The sequence below is a fragment of the Pelophylax lessonae genome (genome assembly GCF_965119305.1).
Source record: "Pelophylax lessonae genome assembly, chromosome: 4".
Classification (NCBI taxonomy): domain Eukaryota; kingdom Metazoa; phylum Chordata; class Amphibia; order Anura; family Ranidae; genus Pelophylax; species Pelophylax lessonae.
Window position 1 is genome coordinate 37,690,560 of NC_138771.1, and position 13,297 is coordinate 37,703,856.

The 13,297-nt window shown below is 42.6% G+C and overlaps 1 protein-coding gene across 1 annotated transcript in view; it reads right to left on the reverse strand.

Moving 5' to 3' along the window:
* RGMA (repulsive guidance molecule BMP co-receptor a) overlaps nt 1-13,297 on the reverse strand; it is a 99,164-nt gene that overhangs the window by 186 nt on the left and 85,681 nt on the right. Inside the window, exons 3-4 of the mRNA XM_082254685.1 lie at nt 9,026-9,543; nt 289-1,831 (exon numbers count right to left, since the gene is read on the reverse strand). Coding sequence (XP_082110811.1) covers nt 1,157-1,831; nt 9,026-9,543 — 1,193 coding nt within the window. The 3' untranslated portion in view covers nt 289-1,156. The remainder of the gene's footprint in view (nt 1-288; nt 1,832-9,025; nt 9,544-13,297) is intronic.

The following is a 13,297-nucleotide window of genomic DNA, read 5'->3' on the forward strand; positions in this document are numbered from 1 at the left end:
CAGAATTCTACTTCAGAAGTGATGTCATGTGTTGGATTGCTTTCTCTGTGTTCTTTCGTCTCTGAGCATGCCTAGTCTTGCTCATAAGATTTTTCCCCATCGAAATCTGTACTAATGAGACGAAAATCGGACGTGTTTGGACGGTCGACAAAAATTTTATAGCCCGCACACCAGGATTTTTTTGGCCGAAAAGTCGGAGTCGGTTGTCGGAAGCATCATACTAAGCCGAAAATCGGCAGATCGGTCGTCGGACAAAAATTCCCGGCCGAATTTCCACTCGTGTGTTACGGGCCTTTAAACCAAATGAAGACTAATTGGTTGCTTGGGCAATATCAACCAGTCTTCCTTCAAACATATGGTCCAATGTGACATAAGACCATTAATCAATAAAATATGTTTAAATCATGGCTAGTGTTAAGGGTTGCAACATCTCTCTTGGTCTTTACCCATAGTTCTGCAAGGTTAAGTGTTATGGCCAATGCTAAAATGGCTACTTGCACAAGTGACAATGAGAAGCATGTTCCCATATGTGCTACTGTTATTATGTCATCCGATACTGAGCACCCCTAAATTGTTCATGCAATTACAGCTGATTATGGATCACAAAAGCCACATTTCACAAAACGCTAATTTTCACAGCCACCATGATACTTGCAGTACCACAAATAAACCAGAGAGGAATATTCTTTTCCCTCTCTACAACTTCAAAATGTTGATTGAAAACATGAGGTATGGTGCACGAATGCTCCGCACGGCAGATTTACCAGATAAGCAACATCTTATCCGTGATTATTTTGTGTCAGGGATGCATAAGTAAGGTTAAAGGCTCCTAAAGTCCATATCCTAAAGGATTAAGAAGAAACCTGTTTAAAGACATCTACTCTATGAGGGTCAGCAAATGGTGTTTACGCTTTGGATCAATGGCAGATGTCTTTCACTAGAGCAAACAAAGAAGCGGTAGATCTCCCAAAGGGAGTTTTCTCATCTCCTTGGTGGTAAAAGTATTTAGGTGTATCTTTAGCAAGTTGTTGAACACTTTAAATAAATTATTCATACAGGTGTTAGAACTTGTGCTTTCACAGAAACAAATACACCTTGAGTAACTAGGCCTGCACCTCTGAAATCATCCCAAAAGATTTACAAGGTAAACGTAACTTTACAGCAACACTGAAAAAAAACACACTAACGCCACAAGAAGCTTGGCCATCTCTAGGCCTAACCGAGGAGCAGAATTGCCGGGCCCCAAGTCCGTGGTCCTTTCATACAGATGAATTTTGTCCTTATTGGAGTGTAATAACTTTACATCCTCAAAGGCATAATAAGCAGCTAGAGTGAAATTCACATCTCCTGTAGTAAGGAGGTCAAACACACAGGAGTGAAAGTAGAGGTCCTCCACTGGAAGCTTCTCCTTACACTTGGCTCCTGCCATCTGAGGAGTAAATGGTGGCCCACGTCTCCACAAGCCAGTCTCTGGGGTTTGAGAGTGAAAGGTTCGGAAGTCAATTTGCTGGTTCTGAGGGCAGCCCTGAAGACACAGGTAAAGTCCCTGGTTTTCTTTGTCCTCAACTGCATTCACCACCTCCTCTGGCATACGCACTGCAAAGGTTAGGTAGCGACCCACTTGTCGAACCACTATGGTAGTACCAATGTATTTGGCTTGAATCTCTATGTGCTGCCCAGCCACCTTCTCAATAATTTTCAAGCTGTTGGCTCCACTCTTATCTCCACCATTCTTGGATCCATCTCTAAAAGCTGCAGGTAGCTCATCCATTTCAGCTTGGTAGACCTTCTGCTCAACACACTCCTGGAAGTTCTTGAAGATTATTGTGATCTGAGGAAAAACAATAGAATATAATTAATAAGAGTAAAAAATAAATAAATATATTCTTGAAAATATGAAAGGCCTCTCGCAACAAAATATACAAAACAGACTATGAACAGCAGAACGTTGTGCCCTGCTATGGGTCATATATGGCACTTTTCCACTGCAAGTACCGGCTCGGCTCTACTCGGCCCGGTTTGCTTTTCCACTGCTGGTACCGCATGGTACGGTGTTGGAACGGTTCCATACGGTGGCGCTTTTCTAATGCATGGAACCGAACGATGCGGCTCTCAAAAACAGTACCACCTCGATTGTGGTTCCAAGAGGTACCATACCCGGTACCATATCCCACAATCCTTTGCATGCAGTCACTACTAGCCACTGATTGGTCAGAGAATCATTGTTATCCCACCCACTTAACTTTAGTACTACTTTAGTGGAAAAGCAAACCAAAGTGGGTGGGATAACAATGATTCTCTGACCAATCAGTGGCTAGTAGTGACTGAATGCAAAGGATTGTGGGATATGGTACCAGGTATGGTACCTCTTGGAACCACAATCGAGGTGGTACTGTTTTTGAGAGCCGTACCGTTCGGTTCCATGCAATGGAAAAGCGCCGCCGTACCGTACCGAACCGTTCCTACACCGTACCATGCGGTACCAGCAGTGGAAAAGCACAAAAGCGAGCCGAACCGTTCGGTTCCATGCAGTGGAAAAGCGCCATTAAAACACATTTTTTGGCATTGTCCTGCAAAAAAAACACACATATCCTGCATTTTTATGCATCAACACACATGTATGGTATACATAGAGAACAATGGCTTTGGTGTGTTCTTCAACTGATTATTGTAGTTCATCACACCTCGTGTGAACAAGCCCAGAACGTTTATTCAAGGCCAATATAAAAAAAAACAAAAAAAAACACTGCAACAACTCCTAACAACAAATTCCAAGTCAGATTTTAAGTTGTCAGGGTAGTCAAACAAGTTAAAAACGAATTTCTGATTGGTTTCTCAGAGTGAACGCAAACCACTTAGGAGTTTTGAATGTTCCCACTGTAAGTTTAAGCAACTAAAATGGCATTAATATAAAATCAATAAAAAAATTATTTGGAAACCCCCCATACTAGCCATCACTGGTGTTTTAGACCCAGACACTTAAAGGGATTGTAGAGTCCCGTTTTTTCCATATAAAAATAACGAACATGTTATACTTGCCTGCTCTGTTGCAGTGGTGTTGCACAGAGCAGCCCGGATTCTCCTCTTCTTGGGCCCCTTTTCTGCTCTCCTGGTCCCTCCCTTCTGTTCAGTGCCCCCACAGTAAGAAGCTTGCTGAGGGGGCACCTGAGCCGAGTCACAGCTCCCTGTGTCCATTCAGACACGGAGCCCCGGGCTGGCCCTGCCCCCTCTCTCCACTGATTGGCTAGCTGACTGATTGACAGCAGCTGTATCTCAAGCAATCAGGAGAGAGAATCTCAGATGGCTGAGACACTCTTGGACATTGCTGGATAGAGAGGGAACTCAGGTAAGTGCTAGGGGGGATGCTGCACACAGGTAGTTTTTTTTTTATCTTAGTGCATAGAATTCATTAAGATAAAAAAAAAAAACCTTCTGCCTTTACAACTCCTTTAAGTGCAGAGGTCTAACCAATACAGTCCACAAAAATGTTGTTAGCTGGCTTCCTAGCATCTACCAAAAACCACTAGTGCTGGTGTGGATTCTACAATGAGTCTACACCAGTCTCTCTCAACCTTTTTCTGCAGCGGAACCCTTAAAATAATGTTCAGGTCTTGGTGAACCCCTGGTAAGATTAGTCAAGGGTCATTGGTAAAACGTCCCTTACATTCCTGGGAGTAAGTGATTCTGACTATCCCTGTAAGGGGAGGGAATTGTTTGCTCCCTTGCAGACATGCCACTGGCTCTGCCAAGTGGCATTAGACCTGGAACTTTGTGGCGCTTTCAAATAAGTCAATTAGGCACAGCTCAAGGAACCCCTAGCAATCCTTGGAGGAACTCTTGGGTTCAACAGGAACCCTGGTTGAGAATGGCTGGTCTGCACATACTAATATAAAACTAAATCAATCAACTGTGTATCACTGATGAAACTAAATATAGATAAACCACATGTGATATCCACATATATATATATATATATATATATATATATATATATATATATATATACACACACACACACACACACACACACACACACACACACACACACACACACACTTTTTTCATGCTTTCATAACCTAAAAGCAGGTAGGAATTATAGGCTGGTATTTAGGACCATAAAAACTAAAATCTGGGAAGACACAGGAACCCCAACAGGTTAAATCCTGCTAAAAGCTCCATTAATACAGACTACTTTAAAATTATATTAAAGCTTTTTTTTTTTCTAATAAAATAATAAACATGTCATACTTACCTGCTCTGTTTTTGCACAGAGCAGCCCCTGATCCTCCACCCCCCCGCCCCTCTTGCACTCCTGGCTCCTCCTCTTTAGCAAGTGCCCCCATAGAAAGCCTTTGAATGGGGACACTCATGTCTGCATCTATTGACACAGGAAGGATGGCTCAGCCCAGCTATCTGGTTACAGGTTTTAATGGACAGCAGCAGGGAGAGGCAATTGCTATTGCTGTTATCAATCTGCCCAGTGAGGGGGGACAGAGCCAGAAGAGTCACTGCTCCCATGCACAGCGTTGGATCAGGAATGGGTTCAGGTAAATATAAGGGGGGGGGGGGGATGATTGTTACACAGAAGGTTTTTTACCTTAATGCATTAGGGTAAAAAACCTTCAGGCTTTACAACCACTTTAAAGTACAACATGTAAATCCAATACAGAAAAGGGAAAACCTGACATATAATCAACCAGTTTTCCTAGAACCTGCCTTCAACACCAACAGCTGTCCTGGTGAGGTCAAAGCCATCGCTCCCAACTGCCCCTCATTTAAAGGAATGGTGCCGTTTTCCTTCTCAGTTGCCCCCTTTTTTGGTTTGAAGTCTAAACCTCTAAAACAAAATGGAATATTTTCCTATAGTGTTAATGTTTAACTACATTAAACTTTCATCCAACCTCTTATTTTGAAATGCTTTTTTTTTTTTTTAAATGAATGGTGAGAAGAACATTAATAATTAGTGCATCAATTCTTCATGGTTTGTTTGACTGGGGCATCATTCTTTGTTTACATACTTTGTGCTTAAGAGCCGGTTCACACTGAGGCGACACGACTTTGGGGGGGCGACCTGTGAAGTTGCGTGCACCGCGACTTCGGCGCGACTTGCAGGGACTTCACATAATGGAAGTCTATGCAAGTTGCTCCGAGGTCGCCCCAAAGTAGTACAGGACCCTTTTTCTAAGTCGGAGCAACTTGTGTCGCTCCTATTAGAACGGGTCCTGTACTACTCAATGGACCGTGACCAACCGCGACTTGTCAGGCTGACAAGTCTCGGCAGTGTGAATGGGCTCTGAAGGTGTCCATCATCCCTCCATCATCCCAGAATGTTGGGAGGTTGGCCAATGTGATAGGCCAATACTCAGCTCTGGGAAGCAGGAGTGAGCAAAGACGTGCTTTTTGGTCAATGTTTCCATGCCAAAACACTGCTGAATTTTAAAGGACACCTGCCCGCAGCAGAACAAGAAGAGCGACCCATTGTGTGGAGCACAAGATTATGCCCTGTAAGTGGTGCTCGTGGATGTTTAACTATTTTTTTCACCTCAAGTTCTCTTTAAGGGTTAGGATTAAGGATTAAGGGTCAGGTTAGGTGGGTCAACTTGAGGAAAGAAATAAGGGCATGTGGGGGAACACATTAGAGCCCATTCACACTGCTACGACTTGGACCGCGACTTGTCAGCCTGACAAGTCGCGGTCCGTCGCGCTCCCATTGTTCGGTACAGGAACCGTTCTAATAGGAGCGAAACAAGTCGCTCCGACTTAGAAAAAGGGTCCTGTACTACTTCGGGGCGACCTGGAGTGACTTGCATAGACATTCATTTTATGAAGTCTGTGCAAGTCGCGCCAAAGTCGCGGTGTACGCGACTTCACAGGTCGCCCCCGAAGTCGTGCCGCTGCAGTGTGAACCGGCACTTATTTTACCCCGTTTTCAGCATAAAAAAAACAAAAATCCCCACATAAAACAAACATTGCTCCTTGTAGTATAACAGCACCTACTTCATATACCCCAGGTGATTCACTGCTTTTCTAAATGCATTTCTGATCATCGGTCACTTCCTGTTATATAGATGGATGAATACATTATGGAGCACAATAGGGATCATTTTGCAGCACACTCTGCTTCTTTAGATCCCTTGACTCCCTTTTGGGAACTCGGGTTGCTACATATATGGCGCTATGCCCATCCGGATGATATCCAGTTGTACATGTTACTCTAAATCTCATAACTTAGCTCGTATTGATCTTGGGTTGGGCACTGTGGACGTAGTGCCATATGTCTCTTCTGTCACGATATAACCAAGGGGTATTTCCTATGGTAGATACTATAGTCCCTATTTAGTTTGGCGTACGGAATAGCTGGTGCTTCTATTCCTTCTGGCTGCCCCTTTTTCAGTCTCATTCTTGAATAATGTCTGATAGATCTACTTTCCGTGATGTTAATAATGACTCAGCCTCTAGAAATATAGCTTGGGTTCATCTTGGAGTATAACTCCATCAAAAGACTGCGCAGCCGTGACAACTGCCAATCAGGAGGGAGAGTCCAGGACAGCCTAGTCTCTCATGCAACATCGCTAGATCTAGTTGGGGCTCAGGTAAGTATTAGGGGGGCTGCTCAATGCATTAGGATAAAAAAACCTTCTGCCTATATCTACTGGGGTTGCCCATAGACGCTTAGGCTACAAGTACACGGGACGTTGTAAAAAGTCCTTTGAACGCTGGGATTTTACAGCTATGTAAAGGACGTTTAAAACGTCCGTTGTGTCGCATTTGCAGCCGCATTTAGCGGGCGTTTGCTTTCAGATCCGTTTTTAGAGGTCAAAAAAACATTCCCCTTTAAAATGGAAAAACGCGAGCGCTAAATGCGGGTAAGCACACGTTCTGAAAATCCTGAACGCAAATAATTGCTTTCCAAAAAACGACACTGAACTCAACTGCCTCTAAATGACTGTAAACGACCCTGTGTACATGGACAGATAAGATAACATAGAGGTGGGTTCAGGGGCTTCTGAAAAAAAACGCCCAACTGCTCAAAAAACGGTCGTTTACAAGTAGCACTGTACATGAAGCCTTAGAATCTTGGTCGGTTTAGCAGGAACTGGCCGAGATTTGAACCGTGTGTGACCAGGCTGAATCAACCTGGGTCCAACCAGCCTTCCAGATTTACTTGCGATTACTGCTAGCGGCTGCTAACGCCGCTAGCAAACCTCACTGTCTTCTCCTGGCACGAACATCTTCCCCCCATTGGAAGAAAATGTCTCGACAGGAGGAATTCCCCTGTCAGCAGGGATTGTGTTGATGTGGATATAGTGCAAATTTCTTACCTGCAACCCGTGGTTGCAGGAAAGTAATTTGCACCAGCTATGGCCTGCCTAATGCTTTCATGTTGGATTTAACACAACAGGAGATATATGTAAATGACACCACTTTAGGCAAGCACATACAGCAATAATCCACAGGTGCATAGACTTTCCGGGACCCACCTTCTCCCCTCCAGGCATACAAGCACATCAACTGGACTCCGCTGTGTTTTTTTTTTTTTTTTGCTGAATTGCAACAAGCTTTATTGATATCAGATAGTTCAGACATTTTCTTTCTTGTGAGATGCGACTCCGCCCTCTAATGCGTTTCGCCTATTGGGCCTAATTATTAAGCTCAATAGGTGAAACATGTCAGAGGTTGCAGCCACATCTCAGGAGGGAGGGAATGTCTGTCAGGTCTGACAGTTCAGAAAAAAACAGTGAAGTAAGCTTTAAGTGCTTGCATGCCTTAACACAATAGGAGGTAGATCAAATATACACTTCGTATGAACACATTTTTATACTTTTTACATTTGTAAGCTGTAAAAATACCCCTGAAAATGTACAAAACAAAATAGACATATCATAGACTTGGAAGACAGACAATTAATAAAATACTATTTAGCTTTCAGGCCAAAGGTGTCAAAAAAGTCTAATTGATCCTTTAGCCTTAAGCGTTAAAAGAATGGAAAGAATGTGAACACAGCGCCAGGAGAGATCTAAAGCTATCTAGAGATCAAATGGCCAACTCTGACTTCTCTACACTCAGTAGAAGTGTGAAGCAACAATGGTTTAACCCATACAGCTTCAGACTATTCTTGTTCACAAAAAACATCAGAAAATGTCTTCGATTTTCAAACCTAAAATGGAAAATATGCAGCTAAAGGAAAGAAGCCAACTGACTGATATGGGAAACAAAAAGACTTTCCTTTGTTAGATTTTCCAAACATAAAATGTACTGTATTTTCTGGCGTATAAGACTACTTTTGAACCTCAAAAAAAATCCCCCCAAAATGGGGGGTCGTCTTATACTCAGAGTATAATATCTCCAAGGTAACCTAAGTAGAAGTATTACCGGTAGATGTAATCACTCAAGACGCTGGCCGTGTGGGAATCCTGTACCGGTATACTGTATGTACCGTAGCTTCGGCTACATACAGTGTACCGCGCTGAGCCAATCAGGGAGAGCGATGTATTCTATTATTGAATGCAAAGCCTGCTCGGATTGGCGGAGTAACATCAGCCCGCCTCTCTGACTCCGAGCAGGCTTTGCATTCAATAATAGAATACATCACTATCCCTGATTGGCTCAGCGCGGTACACTGTATGTAGCCGAAGCTACTGTACATACGGTATACCGGTACAGGATTCCCACACAGCCAGCATCTTGAGATTACATCTACTGGTAATACTTAGGGTACCTTGCAGATATTATGAGAGATTACATATTACAGTACTAGGGTACCTTGGAGATTTATGAAAAATCTGATGTTTTTCAATGGTGTTGCCTTGCTTCGGAAGGGGGGTAGTCTTATACGGCGAGTATAGCCCAAAACCTATGTTTTAACTTGAAAATTAGGGGGGTCATCTTATACGCCCAGTCGTCTTATACGCCGGAAAATATGGTATATGGATCTTGCTTTAGCATCCTGCGAGTCCTTGGTACAAAGTTTATGGTCACGTGCCAAGATAGTCCACAGGTCACCAAAGTAAAAGACTAAACTTACCTTGCTTGTAGCTGTTGCAGCAGACCCTGGATGCACAGGAGTGTTGGTAACTTGTACGTTCAAGTAATTATTGTCTATAAGAGGCCATGCCCCCTGTATTTTGCAGGTCTGGAAAATGTCCGAAAACGTCCTAAGATGGGGATCCCCAAAGAGTCCGCAGTGGGTGTAATTTTGGGCTGAAGCATGCCGGTGGAAATTCTTTTCATAATTACAGACCTCGGGGCTGTCAGACCTTTCCTGGCTGTCCCATGGAGGTGGAGTGCGTACACGAGGTTGAGAGGTGGGGCCATCTTTTGAACAGTTGTGCTGAGTCATGAGGTCATCGATGCCATGGACAGCTGAATGGTAAGCCAAGTCTCCTCTACAAAAGCGGGCAGTGCGGCGCGTGCAATGGGCATACGACCTTATCGCTGTGCAAACCTCCACAGGGTCTTCTGCGCCAATGTGGTGATGAGAGTTTGTTGTTGTTAACCAGAACTCGGAGTTACACTTCAGAATTCTGCACGAGGAGCCAACCGCTGCAAAAACAAAACAAAGTTATCAAAATGTGTGACTTCATAACTTCACAACACATGTAGAAATCTTGTGATCAAACAAACTCTTCATGAAACAGAAGGTACAAAATATGGAAGCAATCTTTGTCTTGATTACATCAGCTCTCAGCAAGAAATTTCAGTTCCATGGAATAAACTTATAAACAGATCTAATTCATCAGTCCAAAAAAACTAAAGAACATGCAAGTTTCTTTTTCAATCACTTATACAATGGGTAAAGCAGGCCACACACAGCTAGATTTTCATTCAAACATTTGAAGAAAAATTGTTCATCAGAACATTTGTTCGCCATTGAGTCAACTAATTTTGTATAAAAGCCCCTAAAATTTCACCCAGACAAGTTATTTAAACAGGCTTAAATTAAACAGGCTTTATTACAATATTGGGGTTTCCTCAAAACTAAAACCACATTCAGTGTTAGAACGGCGTTCACTCGGAAGAAAAAATTCCACCCCCAATCTGAATTTTCTCATCACTAGTTGAAAACAAGTGTCAATCCAACCATTAGAAAATGGAATGAACGTTCCAAGAGCAAACATTTAAAAAAAAAAAATTCAATGGGTTTATGAGCATCCCAAGGCTTGGCTATACAGGTCCCTCTCAAAAAATTAGCATATTGTGATAAAGTTCATTATTTTCTGTAATGTACTGATAAACATTAGACTTTCATATATTTTAGATTCGTTACACACTACTGAAGTAGTGCAAGCCTTTTATTGTTTTAATATTGATGATTTTGGCATACAGCTCATGAAAACTCAAAATTCCCATCTCAAAAAATTAGCATATCATGAAAAGGTTCTCTAAACGAGCTATTAACCTAATCATCTGAATCAACTAATTAACTCTAAACACCTGCAAAAGATTCCTGAGGCTTTTAAAAACTCCCAGCCAGCCTGGTTCATTACTCAAAACCGCAATCATGGGTAAGACTGCCGACCTGACTGCTGTCCAGAAGGCCATTATTGACACCCTCAAGCAAGAGGGTAAGACACAGAAAGACATTTCTGAACGAATAGGCTGTTCCCAGAGTGCTGTATCAAGGCACCTCAGTGGAAAGTCTGTGGGAAGGAAAAAGTGTGGCAGAAAACGCTGCACAACGAGAAGAGGTGACCGGACCCTGAGGAAGACTGGGGAGAGGGAAATGCCAAAATGCCTGAAGTCCAGTGTCAAGTACCCACAGTCAGTGATGGTTTGGGGTGCCATGTCAGCTGCTGGTGTTGGTCCACTGTGTTTTATCAAGGGCAGGGTCAATGCAGCTAGCTATCAGGAGATTTTGGAGCACTTCATGCTTCCATCTGCTGAAAAGCTTTATGGAGATGAAGATTTCATTTTTCAGCACGACCTGGCACCTGCTCACAGTGCCAAAACCACTGGTAAATGGTTTACTGACCATGGTATTACTGTGCTCAATTGGCCTGCCAACTCTCCTGACCTGAACCCCATAGAGAATCTGTGGGATGTTGTGAAGAGAAAGTTGAGAGACGCAAGACCCAACACTCTGGATGAGCTCAAGGCCGCTATCGAAGCTTTCTGGGCCTCCATAACACCTCAGCAGTGCCACAGGCTGATTGCCTCCATGCCACGCCGCATTGAAGCAGTCATTTCTGCAAAAGGATTCCCGACCAAGTATTGAGTGCATAACTGAACATAATTTTTTTGAAGGTTGACTTTTTTTGTATTAAAAACACTTTTCTTTTATTGGTCGGATGAAATATGCAAATTTTTTGAGATAGGAATTTGGGGTTTTCATGAGCTGTATGCCAAAATCATCAATATTAAAACAATAAAAGGCTTGCACTACTTCAGTAGTGTGTAATGAATCTAAAATATATGAAAGTCTAATATTTATCAGTACATTACAGAAAATAATGAACTTTATCACAATATGCTAATTTTTTGAGAGGGACCTGTACATTATACAATTTTCCTATAGATTTACCAAAATCTTATAATATGAGGTAAAACCTAAACACTTTCAATTTGTATGCAATCAAGCAGGCACTTGCACTGCATAGTTGAAGGTAAAACTAAAGAAAATTTAAAAAGAAAACTGTATAAAGTATGGCCAGCTTAAGTATAGAGCTTTTATCAGATCATTACAGAAAAAGGACCACTACAATGCTTGTCAAAGCAAGTATATCTCCCTGAAAACATCTGTCTGCCCCAAGAACAGATGTAGATCACCCAAAGTCAACCCAACCTTTACTCCAATTCAGACATAGCTTTACCATTGCATAGCAAACTATTATTTCTTTCACCTTGCCTCTAAAGTGGGGGCTCTCCAAAGTTAACTGTCCTTCAGGCTTTAAGGGGGAAAGGCTGTGGCCAGTGGGATTAGAAAACGCTCCGGTGTCCGTGGGAGTAAACCATGCATCAGCACTGGTTTTGGTGGAAGTAGTGGTGCTCTATTGTTGGCATCACTGGGATAAATAGCACCCCCATTGTTGGTGTCTGCGGGAGGAATGGTGCACCATCATTGGTGTCAGTGGATGGAATGATGCCTCAAGGGCCAGATAAAAAAAAAAAAAAGGAAAGCAAAGGGCCATATCCATCCCACGGGCCGCAGTTTGGAGACAACTGCTTCAGCTCTGCCCAATTTCACTGCAGAGTTTCATCTGCTATCTGCAGCACAGCATTTTGAGAGTAAGGCCCCATCATCGTCAAAAGCAACTGAGAAAACCTGAGACTAGGCCGCAAGTCAACTGTGACTCTGAAACAAAATACTTGTTCTGAGATGACTGATTATTTAGATGAAATCTGTCATAAAAGAAATATGGAGGAAGGCAATGGTGACCTCTTTCTGAGAATGCTAATGGCCTGGGGGGTCACCTTGATGCTCCCTGAGTCACCATCTTGAAACAAGATTTGCTCCATGCATGTTTTAGGTCTGAGTCAAAACCATTATAGTCAAAACCATTAAAGCCAGAGAACTAGCTTTTTCAGAAGGGTTTTTTTTATTATACTGAAACATATATGCAACAATACTGGGTTTTGCCACCTAAAAACATTTATCTACTTGCCATCATCATGGAATGTATGGTCAACCTTGGTGGTTGAAATGGTTGGGTTGTTGCTGGCCATAGACTACACTCCCATTCCCACTAATGGGTGTTTCTGTACTACACTCTCTTATAAAAATACTTAAAATTCCATTTCATAAAAAAGAAACTCTTGAATTGCCAAGTTTTTACAAATCTTTGTGACTTTCGCAACAGGACAAGGCAGAAGAAAGAAATCTGAAAAAGAGCTTTATCACCAGACACTGATATAAGCTGACCGCAGGAAACGTCTGCATGGGGCAACTGTCGGATATCGCCGGGTTTCATAAAGGGAACGCATGAGTTTATAGGTCCAAAGCAAAGTACAAGTGAAGTATATAAGTGTACTGCTATCAGTTAGTATCACATACCAGGCAGTAAAACCGAGCACAAGCTGGAAGTGCTTTGCTAATCCTGACACCAGCCCCCACACCCACACAGCAACCACAGTTTATTTGATGTTTATGAGATACAGCTGCTTATGAGATACATACTTGTGAAAAGGAGGAGGAGGGGGAGAAGAACCGTGGCTCTTTGAATCACTGTAATATATTACTGAATCAATAGCCCTGGAGGCATTTAAAAGCCCACTGTACTCTGTAGGCTAAGTACAACAAAACTGATTTTTCAGTACTGGGCTTGTGAGTTTATGCAAAAAGCTTCTAGTTCTTTCTCTC